Below are 19,986 nucleotides of genomic sequence, written 5' to 3'. Positions count from 1 at the left end.
CACACAGCAAGCTAACAACATGGGAGTGCATGCCTTTTATTCTAAGACTATTGTGATTCACAGGAGAGATGGTTTCTTGTTGATTTTGGAAACAGAGTCCTATGTAGCCCAGGTTGTGCTCAAAACTAATGTAGCTGAGGGTGGCTTTGAACTCTTGATCCTCTCATCTCTACCTCCTGCGTACTGGGATCAGGGGCATGGAGCACTTCACCTCATGTATTCTGTGCTGGGGTCAGAACTCCAAGGCCTATGTGTATGCTAGGCCAGCATTCTACCAATGAGCTCCATGGTGAGCCTATTTTTGTCAGAGTACCAAGACAGACAGGACAGCTGACTGTGGCTGTTTAAGAAACCCTGTAGGGCATACCTAAAGCTCTAGTGATCAGGCACAGTGGACACAACCACAGCTCCAACCCACTTCCATCCACATATTAACCCCCACCACATACAGGGCACATTTGAGTAGGTAAGATGGCTCAATGAGTAGAGGCACTGGCTGGCAAGCCTGATGACCCAAGTTTTATTTCCAACACTCATGCAGTGGAAGGAGAGGACTGAGCAAGTCACTGGCTGGTGTAGGCTTCCACCCCAACAAAATAAAATAAACGTAAGAGAAAAGAGGGCAGATTTCATTCTCAACGACACAGACCATTGCAGATAAGAAAGGTGACCCACACTTTCATTTTCTTTATTTTTCATTGATACTGTATGGATACAAAGTTTCTAGAAAGCTACAAAATGTCTACCACTTTATCAAGAAGGCATCAAAATGTGTCACTTTGCAAAGACATGAAAACACCTGCAGGAACTGACACAAAAATAGCATTTTTAGAGTGATGAAATAATTGCACTTAACTGTCATGGGTATTAAAGTTATCACACATATGTACCGCGAAAGCTAGAATACATTTGTTTGTTTGTTTGTTTTTTTACAAAGCACTTTATAAAAAAATTCTCTGCACACAAACCCTATAATTTTCATATAACTATCATACTAAAGATAAATTCACTTTAAAGCCAACACTTAGAACATTTTTTTTTTAAACAAAAAGGTACCAGTACCTAAACACAAACGTTAACAAATACGAGAATACTGTACTGCCGGGAGGTTTAGCCAAATGCCTTTTGAAAGTTTCTGCAAACAGTTTAAGAAAATGTGAACAAGCCACCTCACCCTCTTCTCTACAGTCTCCCCAGAGAGGACCCAGTCACCCAGAGGCTCAGGTTCCGGCCCAGGCCCATCGGCAGTACAGTATCAAAAGAGCTACTGACCAGATGAAATGCTTACGCCACAAGCCCATCCTATACACTTTACACGACAGAGAAGCCATGAAGTCTTTTAGAATCTGAAGGAACACATGTGGCAAAACCCAATTTACATAAAATTTGAGCGTATCAAAGAAGTAAAGGCTTTTCAGGTTTTTTTAAATGTTACAAAAAGATTTTTTTTTTTTTGTCATTTTCAGGCACGTACTATTTTTGTTTTTACACTTTTTTCCCTTGTCTGAAGTCATAAGCCCACTGAAAAAGGCCTAGAGAAGTTGATCTTTCAAGGAGGTGACAGGAGATGTACATCCTTTTTTCTTTTTTAAAGAAGTGCAGTTAATAATCTATTTTACACGTTGAAACTAATCACGGAAAACAATTAGTGTGAAAAATAAAAACACAAAACTCATAGACAGGCTTTCTAACATGATGGATGTGTGGATTCTGCCCGCCTCTCTTAGAGAGAACGTCCATGGTAAAAACCGAAAAGGGCCAGGCTGAGCAAGGCTGGGGGTCTAGTGGGACCTGACCCCACGGTAGTGAATGAATAGGGTGGGAGACACACATAAAGGCTGCTTTTATCTAAAATGATGCAGTGTGTGGCACGGGACCCAATGCAGATTCACAGAGAAAACAAGTTACAGCTTAGGAAGGAACAATAAATACAGATATCTCAACTTAGTAAATGGTGTGTGACTTCAGTGAGGCCTACCCTTTGCAACACAGTAAATTTAAAACACAAACCTTCACTTTAAAAGATACAAGCCAACAGTTCAGGAGAGAAAACTACTGCAAATGAGACAGCAATGACTAGAAAGAGGCACAAGAGAACACACATTTGACTAAGTTCTTCAAGTTGTGGTGCGTCCCTGCCAGGGAGGAGTACAAGACAGCAAACTACAAACTCTAACCTGTGCTGAGAAATTATCCTTTTCATTTGATAGTTGTTTTTCTTTTAGAAAACAAAGCAAAACAAAAAAAATCAGAAACTAGACTTTTATATATACTCACAACTTGCGGTGGATACAAATCACTCGGGCAATTTCAGAGCCCGGAGAGGCTATTCCTTAGACACCAGGGAGGGACGGAGAGAAGGTATGTGGTAGAGTTTTGAGGCTAACTTTCAGAGTTGTCTGTCATTACTTTTACACTTACATCAGCAAAGGAAGAAAAAAACAAAACAAAACATCTATTTTTTTTTCTGGCTTCTTTTTGCCTCTTTTGTTCTTTTTCCTTAAGGTAGGTATGGGGTTTCCAGATGCAAAAAGGTTTTACTCTAAGCTGACACAGACTTCAAAGAGTTGGCTGAGGACTAGACCATCCTTGAAAATGCCGAATTGCAAACGGTGTGCTCTTCGCAAGTCTCTCAGCACATTCAGACATCCAGAGCCAGCAAAACTGCCCAGAGACACTTCAACTGCAATGACCTAATGAACCCATTTTTAATTTTTGTTCTGCACTGTCATCTCAATGCGAGGCTTCCAACAACCAAACGTGTAGGCAGGCAAGTGCGCACTGTCGTTCCAGTGAACGAGAGTCTCTACAGTCTGGACATGGACACGGGGGAAGGCAGAGCCATGGTGTCCGCCCACTGGCCGGGATTCAGGTGCTTGTGCGTAAGTTCCTTCCCAGGGATGTAGAGCTGGGTGATGAATTGTGGACATGCCGGGGAGAGGCGGCACACACAGACACAACAGTTTGCAGGCTCCCCACTGCCACACTGTGCTGTACAGGACAGTGGTGGTGGGGTTCCCCACTGGCAGGCAGACTTACAGCAGGCAGGGACCACACGGTACTCGGTACTCTCATGAATACAAGCCTGCGGTTGGTTGGTTACTCATCCCGGTTAACCAAAGGCATTATGGTGATCTCGAAATATTTTTGGTCTCTCTACAAATTGTCGTTATTATGGTGGCACTTTCTAAGCTGGAATCTCGAGCCAAAGGCACTTTCAAGCTGGAGTGCAGAAGATTCACAAATAGCTAAGTATTTGGTCATGGACTGAAAAAGGCATCAATGAAAAGTACAATTCTGCTCTTCATAGCAAGCTGCGGAGCTGCAGCCTTTAGTTTTGGTATGGATACGTATGTGAGAGCATGGTCAAAGAACTGACTTGGTTTCTGATTCAGGTTGTTTGAAACCAAGCCACCAGCTTCCTGTAGAGCTGGATTTAAAAACGGGCTTTTGAAACACAAATGAGAACGATTTTGGCTTGTCCTGCTTCTGATATGGGGCCAATCAGCAAGTGGACACCCAGAACAGGCTGAGAAAAAAGGCTGGCGGCTCCAAGGTTTCACTAAGGCACTGCTTTACTGGGAGGCTTTGGCAGCTGTGAACTGAAAACTATGAGAAGTAACAGTAGTAAGAGAACCGCTTCCAGCTTACAGAAGGGCTCACGGTTCCCAGGCAGCCTGGCACACTGATACCCTGCAACGTGACTTCTCCAAGATTTAAGGCTTTTCAGGAATGACACGTGCAGGGCTTAGCCACAGAAACATCAACACAGAAGAAGCCAGCAACTCAAGCATCCTCCTAATGTCACAGGTGAGGACAGCAACACACAGGTATTCTACCCTTCCTTAGGACAGGCATGGTATACCAGAGCATATACAAAATTATACAAATTACAGGTACCTGGTTTGTAAAACTGACCATCATGTGACTTCAATAATATATGGTTGTATAAAAATGATGGTTAATGCCACCATGGTATTGAAGCCTAAAGAAGATCTGAATCTAAAAGTCCTCTGAAGAATTTTAACACCAAGGGTTCTCTTTTGGCTGGTGTGTGGGCAGGACTTTGCTGCTGGGATATGTGGTAAATAGAAATTTGACTCAAAGCCTGTGGCTGGAGAACTGTCTTCTGAGAAAACAAAAGGCGCATCAGCCTCACCATCTACTTGCAGTCCCCAGACAGCTATAGGGGAGCTGAACTGACCCTGTCCATGCGTTCTCGGGACTCCCAGAGCACCAAGGAAAGATGGCTTCCACCCAGGAAAGGCTGAAGATGAAATAGAAGCCCTCACCCTTGCCTGTGAGTAAATAGCTAGGAGACTGAATCAGGCACCTCTCAACCCTTCAAGATGAAGGGGAATGGACTGTGCTCTCTTTAGTTTGAGGACGAGGCACCTTCTGGAAGGGATCCAGACCTGCTCCATCCCTAAAGATGGAATCCATACAACAGATAGCACAGAGCATGAGGCAGACAGCAGAAGCAGTGTAGAAGAGATATACCCTACCCAGAAAAGGATGAAGAAGAGACCAGGAGCTTGTGAGAAAGAACCAAGTGGGGGAGGGGGTTTTCTCTTTTTAAGCCCTGGGAAAGGGAAGGCTATAAGCTAGATCAGAAATGCTCTTTAAACAGATGGCCACAGGGAGGGTGCTTTCCCAGACAGGAGAGAAAGAGCAGCAGGAAAGAGATGCTGGCTGTGCAGGAGCCTCACTGTCACTTGCTTCTTTCTGATCTTAAAAAGTTGGGGGTGGGTGGGGTCAGGTCATAGAAGAGATTTCCTGAAAAACTGGTTATCAATATGCTAATGTGACCAATAAAAGAAAGGGTAGCCATTTTCAGCTAAGGTTGAAGCTTGCACAACCCAGGGCAATCATCCGTGAAAACTATGAAAGTGGAATTCTAAACCCTCCAACCATGCACAGGGCATGGCCAATTAACTGGTCCAAAATGTCCCTGGCCTCCAGGTAGCTGGACTCTGGGGGGTCCCAGGACATGTTCTGAACAAGTTTTGGGTTGACTTTATGTCTTTCATTGGAAAGACGGCCTCTAAACTATGCAGTGGCTAAGTAAGATGTCTACATTATGTCCATGACAGATCTGTCCCAGTCACTGTGAGACAGCACTGGGGAGGGAAGAGTGCGGGCAGGGCTCAGCAATGGTGTCCATAAGCTTTAGGAAGCTGAGAAGAGGGCAGAAGGAGCCAAGGATTAGAGACTGGGATAAGAGGTTAGAACACAACCTCCAGCCCCAAACCCAGGCTTTCACTTGGGAAATAAAGCAACTTTGGAATAGCTGGGTCACTGATTAAGACAGGGAAACTCCAGAAGATTTACAAAACTTAGAGCTACCAGCGCTGAAGACAGAGCAGATCGTAAGAACAGGAGGTAAAGTGGGGGGTATGGAGCAAAATGTTGTCTTCTGGACACGAGAGGGCCACTGTGTTCATAAACTCACAGCAACTGTGAGAACAAGCTGGTCTACACTCCAAGGCCAAGGAGCTACTGACAGTTGATGATTCTCGGGAAGAGAGCTTAGTTTAAGAGTGTGGTTCCTGGTTGGCTTCCTATGTTCCCATGGATATCCCCACACCCGTGAGTATATAGGCAGCACAAATTGGCCATGGTGAGTGTGCTGGCTGGTTTTATGTCAACTTAACACAAGCTATATTCATCTGAGAAAAGGGAACCTCAATTGAGAAAATATCTCCCCTAAGAATTGGCTGTAGGCAAGCCTGTAGGGCATTTTTAAAATCAGTGATGGAGCGGGGAGAGGCCACTGTGCACAGTGCTATCCCTAGGCTGATTGATGGTCCTGGATTAAGAAAGGAGGCTGAGCAAGCCATGAGGAGCAATCCAGTAAGCAGCACTCCTTCATGGTCTCTGTATTAACTTGTGATCTCAGGCTCCTGCCCTGACTTCCTTCACTGATGGATGAGGATGTGGAGATGTAAGTCCACTTTATCTCCCAACTTGCTTTTGGGCATTATTAACATCATAGCAACATAACTGTAACTAAGACTAAGGTTATTTTCTTTTTAAAGTTGGGAGAAGTTGGGAGGGATGGAGACATGGGTGGAGTGTGAAGTAAGAAGGTGGGGAGAAGTGTGGAGGGGGGAATATACATTAAAGAATTTTATAGGTGTTTTCAAAGCAAAAGAGAAATCAGCTCATCCACACCTGGCACCTCCTACTGCCCAGAAAGGCATCAGAAGAAGAGGACCGGACAGTGAGGCAGCAGACAGGCCACCCTGAATGTCAGTCTCACCCTCCCCACTGCCAACCACTATCCTCTAGCTGGTACTTGGGAAATAAATTCCCAGAGCCTTAGTGGTACAAAGGAGCAGCTCCACTCCTGAGCAGCAGACCTCTCCGCCATCACATTCTGGGATGACCTATAGCCACAGGAGATCATTTGTATTCATTCATTCATTCATTCATTCATATCTTCCTGGTCTCAAGACACAGGGGGCTCCTCTTGAATACGGATATAGGAAATCAAAGCTAAAGAAACCTCTCTAAGAGGGTTGTCCAAAAGATTAATTAATGTCACATCTAGGAGACATCTTTAAACACCTGGTCTGCAGACAGATAAAGGGGAGAAACTCAGGGTAGCCATTCCTTTGAGAGCTGGCTTAGAAACAGGGAACCTAGACAGTTCTCCTGAGAAGAGACAGTGCCCCATTGGCTTACATAAGGGAGGCACATTGCAAATGGAAAACTCTTGCACATTCTTCTCTGGTCTTTCCAAGGATGAGGGATGCTGCTGGGAGGAGAGGGTCAATCCAGGGTGGTTCTTTTAACTACATGCCAGCCTCGCCTATCCACTGATGACTAAAATATGCTGAATAGATATAAGCAGTCAGAGCAGATGCCGGGACAAGGGCATGTGTGTCTCCTGGATAGAGCAGATGTAGAATTTTACTTTATAGCCTTAGTGCAAAAAGCAAGCCATGCTTTTTGTTTTTTTAACGTAAAAAGTTTGTACCATTTCTATCGTGTTTACATATTCCTAACAGTTATGTTGTGTGTGCACACTTGTGTGTGCTCACACATGTGAGTGTGTATATAGAAACTCTTACTTTCCTCTTACCTTCCTTGGGAAGTAGAGGAGTAACATTTCTTGCTTCCCCAGTGAAAAAAAATACTTAGGGAAGTAACCCGAGGCTGGCCACATCAAACCAACTCTGCTGGGCAATGCTTTGGAATATTCTCTTGGTAAGAGAATGAGGGAATCTGCTTGAAAAGATGAGAGAGAGAGAAATAGAGAGAGAGAAAGAGAAAGAGGGGGTTGCCACTGAGGCTTATGGACAGATGCCTTTAGAGAAAATATATCCATGTCTATAATGCAGAGAGGCGATGAACAACTAGCAAACTGAGAAAACCAGGAGCTCAAAGAGCTGAGTATCCACATGTGCATGGTCACAGATGATTCCTGTGCACACTGGGCTACCAGCAACAACCTATCCACAGGCTGGCGAGGAGGCTTGTGACAGTAACATTCTGGGCAGCAGAGACACCAAACCTGATGAGCCTTCTGCTTGCTCGGTTGATGACAATTTTCTTCCAGCCACAGGATTCTGCATCCTTTGCAACTCACAGTGCAGTATTCATGCATACCAATTTGCTATTAAATTTCAGTGATTCAAATGTGAACTCGTCTCCGTAAAAAATTTGGTTGACCATATAAAATGTAACTGCACACACAAGACTATAATAACATTGTAAGCGTAGACTTGTTTCAGTATTATCTACTTATTGCAAAATGAGCTGTCTTTTCTTTCTCATTAAATAATGAATTATCACATTAGTACAATACAATTTTACATTTTTAAATACACTATATATGTTAAGGATAAGGGGTGATGTTTTCCTCCTTTTAACACCTGTTTCAAGAGTTTAATGAATTAGGGTATTAGTTTTAACCTTGGGGAGAAAGGTACAAATTTGTCTCATTAGGATATTTCAACCAAGTATGTCTTAAGGCTATAGTTTAACATTTGGTTTTAAAAAGAAAGAAGATTTCATTTAAAAAATAATTTAGTGAATTACATTCTTCCATAACTTCCGCCCTAATTAGTTACAAAGATAAGTCTAAAGAATCTTAGTTTTCCTGTACTAATTTACATTCATATTTAAAGATTAATTTTACTTGTATCTTAAAACAAGAATCTTATGTCGGAAAAACACAAAAAGAACTAAATACATTTGTATAAAGGGAGTCAATGCCCCGTGGCCAATCCTCTGACTCAGTATTTTCTACCACAACAGGAAACAGGTCTGCAGAGAGGCTTGGCTTAGGCTGGTAAGATTCACCTTCCCCAAGGGATTGTGGGTTGCAGATCTGAGGAATACACAAAAAACTGCATCACAACTTCACAGCTACAATGATAGCATGAACACATGGAAAAAAATAAGTTCACTCGAACAGGATTTAGAAAGGTCAGGGTGGGACCCAGGGGGCCAGGGTAGCACCCTGTGTGGTGAGGTTTACAGTCAGTCGTTCGATAATGGAGAGTGTGTGTGTGCACATATGTGTGTGTATATACAGATATCTCTCTATATAAATAACCAGGTTCAGTCCTTTACAAGCCTGTAGATATGATGTTGTGCTCCATGTTCACTATTCGATACTTCAAATACACAGGCCATGCAGAGGAGAGTTTCTTGTGTATCCCTGTTTGTTACCACCTGTTTAAAAAAAAAAAAAGCACATGTACCATTACACCACATAAAAGACAGCATGGTCGATCTGTGCTATATTCAGAAGATCATAAGTCTCACTGGAACCCCACAAAGCCCACCTGATACTGCTGCTCTCTGCTGACCCAGGCTATACCTCTCACAATGTTAGGAGTTACCCATCCATTGTCCCCGTGGGTTTCTCTCCCTCACATCTATGATCTTAGCCTCTTTCAGATTTGAGCTCCGGCTCTCCTCCTCCCGCTGGCCGGAGGCCCCCATGCTACCTCAGAAGGAACATTTTGAAGGACAATCTGATCAAATGTGCTTCACAACGCTTCAATGATTCTCTGTGACTTTCATGTTCAAAATCGTTTTGGGCTTGAGTGCCTTATCTGGCTTGTCAAGGGCCCAATTTCCTCTCTGCAATGGTCTGCTTCACCATGTAAGTTTCCCTTGCCTCCAAGCTCAGGGTCCCTGACTGAAAAGAATAAAGGCTCACTTCTGATTTTCTCTATGAAGTTCTGTGATTCACATAGACTGGTGTTTTTCAATATCCAGCTCCTCCAGTGAACTGTGATGACCTGAGACCATGTCTTCTGGTTAACCAGTTCAGACATGGAACGCCATGACTGAGCATCTGCTGAGTGAACAAACCTGATGGCCACCAATGCTGTGTGCCCACTATGTATCTACTACAGTATAAGATGCTTGGCACGGGACCTCACAACTCTGACTGAGTAAGACTGTTCCCAATGGCAAAGAGGAGGCTGCGGTGCCATCTGCTGGAGACTAATCAGGTCAAAGCTGCTACCTCACCTACAGGTCTTCCTCACCGCTGAGCTAGGTCATGTCACCTCAGCACTATGCCCATCTCTCTGCAAGACACTGGTGATAACGTTCTTTTCCATTCATTACTGAATGAATGCCTGTCTCCCTCATCTGACCTTGGGGTGGCTGACCCACTCAGCTAGTCCATCGAAGTATTCTTAGCACTCATGTATGCACTCAGGAAAGTCTTACCTGCTTGGTAAATATGAAAAATGTCTGCTTATTCTTCAACATACACACCTTCTTTAAAATTCCTGAGCCCACCCCACCTATCTCTAGGCGTCAATGGTGTCTCATTCAGAAATACTCAACAATTTAAGTGACTGTGTATCATAACCTGCTCACTTTCTTCTTTGACTCGAAGGCCCTAAGTTACCATGGCACACTATGATCACAAAAATCACTTCTCAGCAGCCAACGCTGGACCCGTGGTGTGACTGAGGGAACGTAAAGATTCTTACTGGCCATCTTGGAGGTGAAGACTACAGATTTAAGTGATCCATTTATTAATGGAGACAGCTATGGGGACTTTAAAGCTTCAGTTCAAGCTTTCTGATTCCACGACTCAATCTGTGATCACCACGACCTTGAGTCATAGGGACTCCTTAAGCACAAAAATGATACTGCAGTCCATGGTAAGACTTTTACAGTAACATTTACAAAGGGTCTTTGTACCTAGCATAAGGCTTGTGATTTCTCAGACACAGCCATTTTCTTGTAAATCTGTTCTTTCTGTCTGTCTGTACAGAAGAGTTAAAAACCCAGGGCCTCATGTATGGCAGGCCAAATTCTCTACCACCCTGAATAAAGGCTTACTTCTGATTTTCTCTGTGGAATTCTGTGATTCCCTAGGCGTCTTTTCATTTTGCTTTAAAATATTTAATTTTACTTTATATGTGTGAATAGCTGCCTACATGTGTATATGTGTAGTATATACCTGGTGCCCTCAGAGGCCAGAAGAAGGTTGTTACAGAAGAACTGGAGTTACAGACAGTTATAAGACATCGTGTAGGAAACTGTAGCAGGTGCTCTTAACTGGCAAGTCAGGTCTCCAGCCCCATCTTGTCACTATTTTTAAGACAGGGTCTCAACTAAGATGCCAAGGCTGGCCTTGAACACTCTGTAGCCTAGGCAGACTTTGACATGTGCAATCCTCCTGCCTTGGCTTCCTAAGTAGATGAGATTACAGGCCTATACCACTAGGCCCAAGAAGACAGTAGGCACACGTGGCTCATGATTCACCTTTGTCCTTCCCAGCTCTGCTTGGGGCTCTCACTGCCACTGTGTGTTCAGTTCAATCTCAATGCAACAGGATGCAACCAGAGCCCAGCCTACCAGTCATCGAGATCTTAAATTGGCCCAATAACCCACTTTTACTTAGCAAAGTGATGGCCAGCAGCTGCTAACAAGAGCTAGAAAGTACAATTTCTCCTGTGCAACAATTGGATGCTTTCATCTTTGGAATCCTGAAGTCCACAATTCTCTAAGGCAATGATATTATTTCTAACAAGTGTTTCTTGGAAATTATTAATTATTTATATCAAAATATTTAACTGCTTAATGACACTTTGCTATTGAGAAGGGTTTCCTATAGCCTAACTTGGCCTTGAACCCCTGATCCTCCTACCTCCATTTGCCAAATGCAGGAATTATGAGATACACACACACACCATTACGACTGGCTTTAATGACACATTTTAACCAAACTCAGCGAGGTCCAGGATGGTGGAAGTTGTATGTCCCAGAGGCATACTGCTGACAGGTACCTGGGCTCTCTGACAATTAGGGGCCAGGCTCTGACATCTCAGGGCCACATTCAATTCAGCCAGGCTCTATGAGGCAGAGTCCAGACTGGTGCTATCACAATCCTCAACCAGCAGTCACAGACAGAACTATAGTTGCAATCCCTGCTAAGAGAGAATTCACCTAAGAATTCAAGCCACTGACATGGAAAGAATACCACATTCCCTGCTGCTCCGGAGTGTTGGGACCTGCACTTGCTTTTGTTTGTGCATATATTTAGGCCAGAGTTTGATCTTGCATGTCCTCCTTGCTCACTGGAGCTATCTAAATACAGATATCTAAATCTCTATCTAAATACAGAGCGCACTGATTAGGCCCGGCTGGCCAACGGCCTCCAGTGAATGAGCTACCCGTCCCCACCTCCCCAGGGCCACGTACTAGAGGCAGTGCCATGAGGCCTGGCCTTTTGTGGGGCAGAGGTCCTTCCTGACTGAACCGTCCTTTCTAGTTCCCACACACTGGGACTGCAGCAGGGTACAGTTCTGAGACAGATACCCGCTTCCTGCCACTGCTCACTCTGCAAACTGCTCATCTTCCACCAAAAGGATACTGGTGACTATTAAAGATGGGCATTTTCCCAGACTTCCAGGCTCTAAGCTTCAGGAGCACACAGACACAGTTGAGGCTCCACTGAGAGTCTCTCTCTAGACAAAGTCAAGCTTGTATGCAATCCATCATGCATGTTGATCCTAGGTCTGAGCTCTGAGATGCCAGTCCCTGATGGCAAGGACTCCAAATTCTGGCTATGCCGTGGCTACTTAGGTTACTAGGTTTGCATAGCAAGCACCTTTACCTGAGCCAGTTCATTGGCTTGTCTGAAGACAGAGTTTCACTATGCATTCTAGCCTGCTCCCAATCTCCTGATCCCCCTGCCTTAGCCTCCTAAGTATGGAGATTACAGACATGTACTACCACATAAGGCTTAAATCAGTCTTCCTTCCTTCCTTCCTTCCTTCCTTCCTTCCTTCCTTCCTTCCTTCCTTCCTTCCTTCCTTAAATGGGAAGAGATAGGTGGAAAGAAACCTTTCAAACCAAACAGAAACAGTATATATCTGACTGAAACCAACACAACAGATAAGGGATTCCCTGGATACACACTCAGGCTCACCATTCTAATAACAGAGAAATGTGGCAGCCTTCAGAGGCTGTAGGACACAGGGGTGTCCTTGCCAGCCCCTTCAGAGGCTGTGGGACACAGGGGTGTCCTTGCCGGCCCCTTCAGAGGCTGTGGGACACAGGGGTGTCCTTGCCGGCCCCTCAGGAGAACTGCACTCACTGAGGTTTACTTTGGCATCCTGACCTTCCAGTTTAATCAAGAGCTATTTTCTTTTCTAAAAATCCTTATAAAACTCATTATTGAATATTTTATGAACATGTTTTGAGGACAAAAGCCTCTGAGTCTGGCAACCGATAAAGAATCATGATATTAGAACTTGTTGAGCACCAGGTACCCAAGTATTCTTGCTGAAAACCTGGCTTCCTTCCCACCCACCTTCCTCACCATCCCCAACAAGCCTCAGCACAGGCTCTATCAATGCCAACCAGGAGAGAGACAAATATTACCAATAATATGGTGAAGTTTTCCAAAACACTGTTCATCATATATTTCTCTGGTAGGTGTTTGAGTTTGTGGATGAAATTGATCATATATTCACACATTGGCGAGCGGTTTATTCGGTACACGAATCGGCCATTCTCGAACCTCGCATACTCCGTCTGTGAGGAAAAAGAGGTTTGAGCATCTCTGTATTTCCAAACAGAGAATGGCTGCTTCTGAACTTTTCAACATGAATCATCTATTGATAAGCTCTGTCATTTCTGCCAATTACCTAATCAAAAACAAACCCTACCTCTAAAGTTACAGCCAGGTACAGACTCTATTATTTTTCTGCAAATTTAAAAAATGTTGTAAAGGATGGTCTTTAAAGCATTTGATAAATTCTTCCAGTAAAAGTGTATGTGTGGGTGGGGGGTGGGGGGTGGGGGGATGGAGAGAAGGACAGAGAGAGAGAGAAAGAGAGAAAGAAAGAGAGAGAGAGATAGTTAGTTCCAATAACCCTAAGTAAGAGGCACAAATTTAGAGGATACAATTCTGGTCCAGAAAAATGTACATTGCTAGTACTGAACCAGAAAGAGGTGTTGAGCATGGCGAATGGAAGCCACAGGAGTGACCACTAGGCCTGAATACACAGAGAACTCAAAACCTTAAGGGAGAAACCACTGGGGTTAAACTGGAGAATCTGCTACATTGGATACCCTGAAGACAGATCTTCTTTTGAGACAGACCTCTCTATGTAGTACTGGCTGGCTTAGAACTAGCTATGTAGACTAGGCTGGCCTTGACCTACTGGGATTAAAGGCATGCACCACCATGCTCAGCTCTACAGAAATGCCTTTGGTATAGATCTTTAAATCAGATGCCCAAACCCAAAGCCTATCTATTCTAGAAACTAGAATCTAGAAATATGAATCTAACACAAATCATTAAATATTCAGAATTAACAAGGAACAAACAGATATGATAAAAACAATAAAATCCTATCAAAACATGAGATAGAAATGCAAATAAATTTATATTAATAATACATCATTTTAAATATAATTATAGTTTTCAAACCATCTGCCTTTCTTTTCATTAAATAAAGTGCACATTGTTTGGAAATAGGAAGGTTGGCTCCTAGCTTAGCACGTGTGTCACTGCATGCATGTGGAGGTCAAAGGAAAACCTACAGGAGTTGGTTCCTTCTCTCCTTTCCACCATGTGAGTGCCAGGAATTGAACTCAGAATCTTAGGCTTAGCAGTAAGCACCCTACCCGATAAGCCATCCTGCCGGCTATCATCATCCCCTCCAACACTCCTTTTAATCCTAATTTTGTGCTCCTGCTAGTTTGTCAGAGCAGCCACACCCCACACTCCAATTTTAATTATCCTTAGTGCTCAGGATTCCCAACTGACATTTCCTGTCTCCCAAGTCTACTCTTATATCTCTAATTATCCCTTATTTGTCCCTTGAAAAGGTATTGTCTGGTCACTGCTGCTGGCAGGCATAAAGAATGTGCCCACTGGCTCTCCCTCCTCTTTAAAGCTTTAATATGCAGTTACTAAATTCCATTTAAAACCTCTTACTGGAGCCCCACTAAGTCATTTCAGGAAAGCTCATGACCCCTATTAAATTCACCATCAACTCAACCCACCTGTATCCTTTCCTGCCATTTTAACATCAGTCAGTCCTGCACGCCCGAGCAGTGCTCCTCCAGAGGCTCCAAGGGAGCCCACACCCCCAGAGCTCCGCCTACGCTCTTAAACCCTTCCTCTACTGACAGGCATCCTCAAGGCTTGGCTGGAAAGCCGGAGTCTTGCCACAGGCAAGATAGGTACTGGATGGAGAGTCCAGAACTGTGGCAAATAAAACCTCAATCTTCAGATGGTGGCAGTTAGGCAGAAGACACTGGAAAATTAGACAGGTGACGGGATGGCAACTTGCAGCCTGCAAACGTTATTTACAAAAGCAACTAACCCTGATAAGACAAACAGGTTTGTAAAAGTTGCAAGTTGAATGTAGCTATTTCCTAATACAGTTTGTAACCAAGTTTGTAAAAGTTTGTAAAGTTTGTAAAAGTTTGCAAGCTAAATGTAAGTATTTCCTAATGCATTTTTACCTTTATGATGTAACATGGAAAAACTGCAAATGGAAGAGAAAGGACCTAAAAAGGTCCTTGCCAACTGGAAGGCGACAGGCCACCCAGAGGACTTCCTGTCAGGCCAACTTACCTCTACTTTTTCTACTACTTGCTTCCCAAAGGAGCACACTTTGGTGGAACAGGTAACTGTCATGTTTTCAGAACTCTCATACTGACTGCTCACACCATAAAAGGCCCCAGCGTCGTCTTGGATATTGCAGTTTAAGTCCGCCTGTAGGAAGAAAGTAGGGGCAGGTTATTCTTTCATCCTAGGATCACAGTGTCAAAGAACCACTTTGGTAAGCAGCTAAGCAGTGGAGAGAAGACATCTGCCTCTCTACATATACCAACTTGATGGGAAGCCACTACTTTCCCAGGCAAGGCTGAACTTGCTATGTGGCCAAGGATGACCTTGGACTCCAGTCTCCACCTCCCAAGTGCTTACAGGAATGTGCTACCATATCCAGTTCCCGGGTGCCAGGGGTTGAACCCAGCCAGGGCTTCATCCATACCAGGGAAACACCCTACCAAATGAGCCCTGCAGTGGTTGGTAAACATCTGGGAAGTCTTCCCTTGAGAGGACATGCTACCAGGATGCATTCAGCCTGGCTTCCTTGCATTCAGTATTGGAGTAGGACTGTACCCTTGTAATGAAAATCCTAAAGTTTCTAAAAATGTATAGAAAGTGGGGCATGAAATGACTGTACACTCTGCCAATCTTGTGAGAGACTAAAAAAACAAAAACAAACAAACAAACAAACCAAAACACAGGTCCCTGCAGCTGACGCATCACTGCTATACAAAGATGATTAACACATCTAGAGCAGAAAGGCTTCCTACTAACGTCCACCCTACAGAGATGCTGAATCACAGCTACTCATGTAACACATGCTTATGAATGGCCTACGATGTAAGGCTCATGCTGGACATGATGGCATCTGGCTACAAGCTAATGTGGGAGACAAGCACAGCAGAAAGGCTATGCAGTCAAAGAGTGTCACACCAAGAGATGACAGATCTTAGTTGCAGAGTGAAGAGAGGCCTGGAGGGCTTCCTCTTAGTTCATGTGCTCATGTATGAGCAGGAGATGAGGAGGTACACAGACGTGGCTCAGGCTGGGGAGGGCTAAGTAAATAAAAAGGGTAGGTTGCATCTTGGAGCAAATGGGAGACCCTAGAAAATTCTGGTGCCAGGAATCAAGATTAAAGCGGGGCTTCAGAGTGCAATGTCTGCAGAGCACGGAGGCACTATGGAAGGTCATGGCCATGGGTGTATGCTACTGCTATGGTCTTACTGTGGACATACAATTCCCACAGCAAGTGTTAGGATGGGAAGCTTTCAGGATGGGATTAGGATTCTGTCCTTGTACATGAATGGATAATCACAGAAAAGGACCATGCCCTCCACAACAGGAGACCTCGCCAGATACTGGTATCTGGACCCTGGACCTTCCAATCGCCAGAAATTCAAGTGATAAATCTGGTTCTGTCTATCCAGAGATCCCAGGACACTGTATAAGAACAGCACCAGAGGAACAGGTTGCAACCAGTTGTTGCTCTATAACAACTCAACAATAAATACAAGCTTGGGCAGGAAAGGAGGTTTTCAAATATTTTCTCTAGTTTCAGCTTCAGCTTCAGCTTCAGAAAACCCTACCTTTAAGAGCAATAACTGTAAGATGAACATGCCTATAATCCCATACCAAGGAGATAGAAGCAGGAGGATCACCATAAATTCAAGGCCAGCCTGCACCACATAGTAAGTTTCAAGCTAACCAAGGCTACATAGTGAGATCAAGTCATGGATGGGTAAGAAAAAGATAGCAACAATAAAGGGGATATGCTCAAGGGACTATAAAATAATGATGCGACTTAATATCCTAAATCAAAAAACCTAGCTTGTTTGGGTAATTGTGGAAGACACAGTGATGAAACAAGCAGGTGTTTTTGGAATAAGGATTGGAGGAAACAGGAGATGAAGACTGGGAGGATGGAGGGCTGATGGGACAGTAACTACTTAAAATACCTGTGATAACTTGTCAGTGTACATCATATTCTGAAAACAATAGTAATGGTTTGACACCAGCAAAGCTGATGACAGTGTTCAGTGTTCACACTTCCATCCCTGTGAGCTGAAGGGAAAGCTGCTGCCCCCTGTTGGCCACAAATCTAGATCCCATAACAAGAGTGAGTTGGGTGTTCTATTTCTTTACTCCCAGTGCCAACTGGGTGCTCTATTTCAGCTCTATTTAAAATGTCAAACTCTAAATAAAGAGGGAGAAGACCGTGGCTGAGTCTGCCCCTTCATCCTCACCATCACTAAGCAGCTGACACTCGTTTACAGGGTTGTTGAAGGAGACCAATGGATGAGGCTGTACCTGGGGTACAGCTTGTCCAAGCTAGAGCTGCAGCGCAGCAGGCTCAGACAGTCCCAAGCTGTTACAAACGTAACTCCAGGAAAGAATGTAATGCACTTGTGCATTTTGCTAAAGTCTAATAACAAGGGTTATGTGTGCTAATTTAAAGCATATATGTGCTATGTATATCAAATAAGCCTCCAATTTATCATTTCCTGTATTAGGAATCAGGCAAGCAATCTGGGGGAGGGTATCAGTAGGATTACTTAGAATACTGTGCACATGATAATAAGAAGAAGACTTTTTTTTTTTTAAAACAAATGGTTTTCTGCCGTTGTCAATTCCCCACAGATACACAGCCCTCTTGGCTTAAGCCTACACAGATCATGCTCGTTTGTACACTGACCTGCATCACTGCTGCGTCTTAGGACTATGCAGATAATGCTGATAAGCTTTCATCAGAAGTGGATCATGTACCATACACTGATCCTCGAAAACAAAGTTATTGGTCAAGTGTGGTGGCACAGCCATGCAATCCCAGCACTACAGAGGAAGACTGCAGCAAGGCTGAGGTCAGCTTGGTCTACAGTCAATTCAAGGCCAGCCAGAGATACATAATGAGATCTAGTATCCCCCAGGGGAAAGAAAAGAAGTCACGAAAGGTCTGGAGGAGCTGGGTGCTGGTGGTGCACGCCTTTAATCCCAGCACTCTGGGAGGCAGAGGCAGGTGGATCTCTGGGTGTTTGAGGCCAAAGTGGTCTACAGAAAGAATTTCAGGACAGCCAGGGTTATCCAGAGAAAACCTGTCTGGAAAAACCAAAAAGGATCTGGAGGGATGGCTCAGCAGTTAAAGGTTAAAAGCACCATCTGCTTTTCCAGAGGTCCTGGCTTGATTCTCAGCACTCATGTGGTGGCTCACAACTGTCTGCAGTTCCAGTTCCAAAGGATCTGATGCCCTCTTCTTGTCTCCTTGAGTACCAATTACTCATGTGGCACATAGATAAATTCCACAAGAGTGGACACAGGCAAAAGACCCAGACACAATCAATCAGTCAATAAATAAATAAAAATTTGAAAAAGAAGGAAAGAGAACTTGAAGGTGTTGGGACTTAAGTTCCGTTGGTAGAGTTCTCAACTAGCATGCACAGGACAGGATGCTGATTCAATCCCCAGCACCTCAGAAACATGAGGTGGAGACAGAAGAACCAAAAGTTCAAGGTCATTCTGTTACATGGTGCATTTGAGGCCAGTCTGAGATGTATGCTGTCTCAAACAAAACCAAACAAATATCAAGAAGTGGTTCACTGTTTACCACGTTACTTCAGCAACATACGGAGAGAACCTCAAATTGGATTTGTAATTTCGGAGTTTAGATTTTAAAAGGTTTCCCCAGCGAGTGGCAAATCACAGATTTGCAGGTGACATCAGAACTGCTTTACAAAAAACTATCTTTGCACGTGAGAAATAATTCTGCAGTCACCAACTAATATCACAGATGCTTTTTTTAGAATGTTCTAGAAGGGTCTGATGGCATTAGAAAGAAACAGTCAGGCTGACTCCCCTAGAGCAAGGCAACACAAGAAAAAATGGAAGCAACAAAGGACACGGCTGCAATGAGTCTGTGTTTCACAGAAACTCAGGACTTGATTGACTTCCCTACAGCCAAAGACTAAAAACACTCAACTCACAGAATTTTGAAGGCAAGAAAATGAGGGAGAAAAGTATACTGCCAGTTTTTACCTAACCACAGAGTATTTTCTAAAAGCAAATAAACACAAAACACAAGAAACAGCAAAAGGAAACCCACTCCTCTTGCTGTATACCAGACTTAAAATGCATCCCCGTTCCTTGGTTCCCTGGAAAGGTTGACTGTGGAGTGGGCTCTGAGGGAGGAGGGTAAGCAGTCCAAGGAGGAAGCCCTTCTGAGAGAGCTACTCAGTTACCTTAAGGATGTATGAACTTCAGAGTTCAATTCTTTCTTCTCCATGCAGAAACCCCTTTCCCATGCCCCTGGCCCAAGATACCAATGTCTAAGTGTTTATACATACTTCTTCAGTACCACTGCTGGATGCAGTCAGCGGTCTTATTAGCTCCTTCTGTCCAATGAACTCCGTACTGCTGCAGCAACAAACTGTTGTCTTAGTTAGGGTTTCTATTGCTGCAACAAAACACCATGACCAACAAGCAAGTTGGGGAGGAAAGGGTTTATTCAGCTTACACTTCCACATTGCTGTTCATCACCAAAGGAAGCCAAAACAGGAACTTAAACATGGCAGGAACCTAGAGGCAGGAGCTGATACAAATGCCACAGAAGGCTGCTGCTTACTGGTTTGCTTCCCTTGGCCTTATTTCTTCTAGAACCCAGGACCACTAGTCCAGGAATGTCACCATCCACAATGGCCCTTTCCCTCTGATCACTAATTAGGAAAATGATTTACAGCTGGATCTCATGAAGACATTTCTTCAACTGAGGCTCGTTTGTCACTGATGACTCTAGCTTATATCAAGTTGACACAAAACCAGCCAGTACAAACTGCCACAGATTTAGAGGCTTAAAACAACACTAATTGATCTTGGACTCCAGGCAGGTAGAAATCCTACTGGGTCTCACCAGGCTAAAACCAAGGAATGGATTAGCC

The 19,986-nt window shown here is 43.9% G+C and overlaps 1 protein-coding gene across 3 annotated transcripts in view; it reads right to left on the bottom strand.

The window, feature by feature from the left end:
* Positions 1-662: 662 nt before the first annotated feature.
* Tead1 (TEA domain transcription factor 1) overlaps positions 663-19,986 on the bottom strand; it is a 223,269-nt gene continuing 203,945 nt past the window's right edge. For all 3 annotated transcript variants that reach the window (XM_076941024.1, XM_076941035.1, XM_076941030.1), the window contains 3 exons: positions 15,083-15,223; positions 12,874-13,026; positions 663-8,685 (listed from right to left, as the gene is read on the bottom strand). In XM_076941024.1, coding sequence (XP_076797139.1) covers positions 8,572-8,685; positions 12,874-13,026; positions 15,083-15,223 — 408 coding nt within the window. In that variant the 3' untranslated portion in view covers positions 663-8,571. The remainder of the gene's footprint in view (positions 8,686-12,873; positions 13,027-15,082; positions 15,224-19,986) is intronic.

Source organism: Arvicanthis niloticus, chromosome 1 (genome assembly GCF_011762505.2).
Source record: "Arvicanthis niloticus isolate mArvNil1 chromosome 1, mArvNil1.pat.X, whole genome shotgun sequence".
In the NCBI taxonomy this organism is placed as follows: domain Eukaryota; kingdom Metazoa; phylum Chordata; class Mammalia; order Rodentia; family Muridae; genus Arvicanthis; species Arvicanthis niloticus.
The sequence above is the reverse complement of the archived record's forward strand: the minus strand, read 5'-3'. Positions and strand labels throughout refer to the sequence as shown.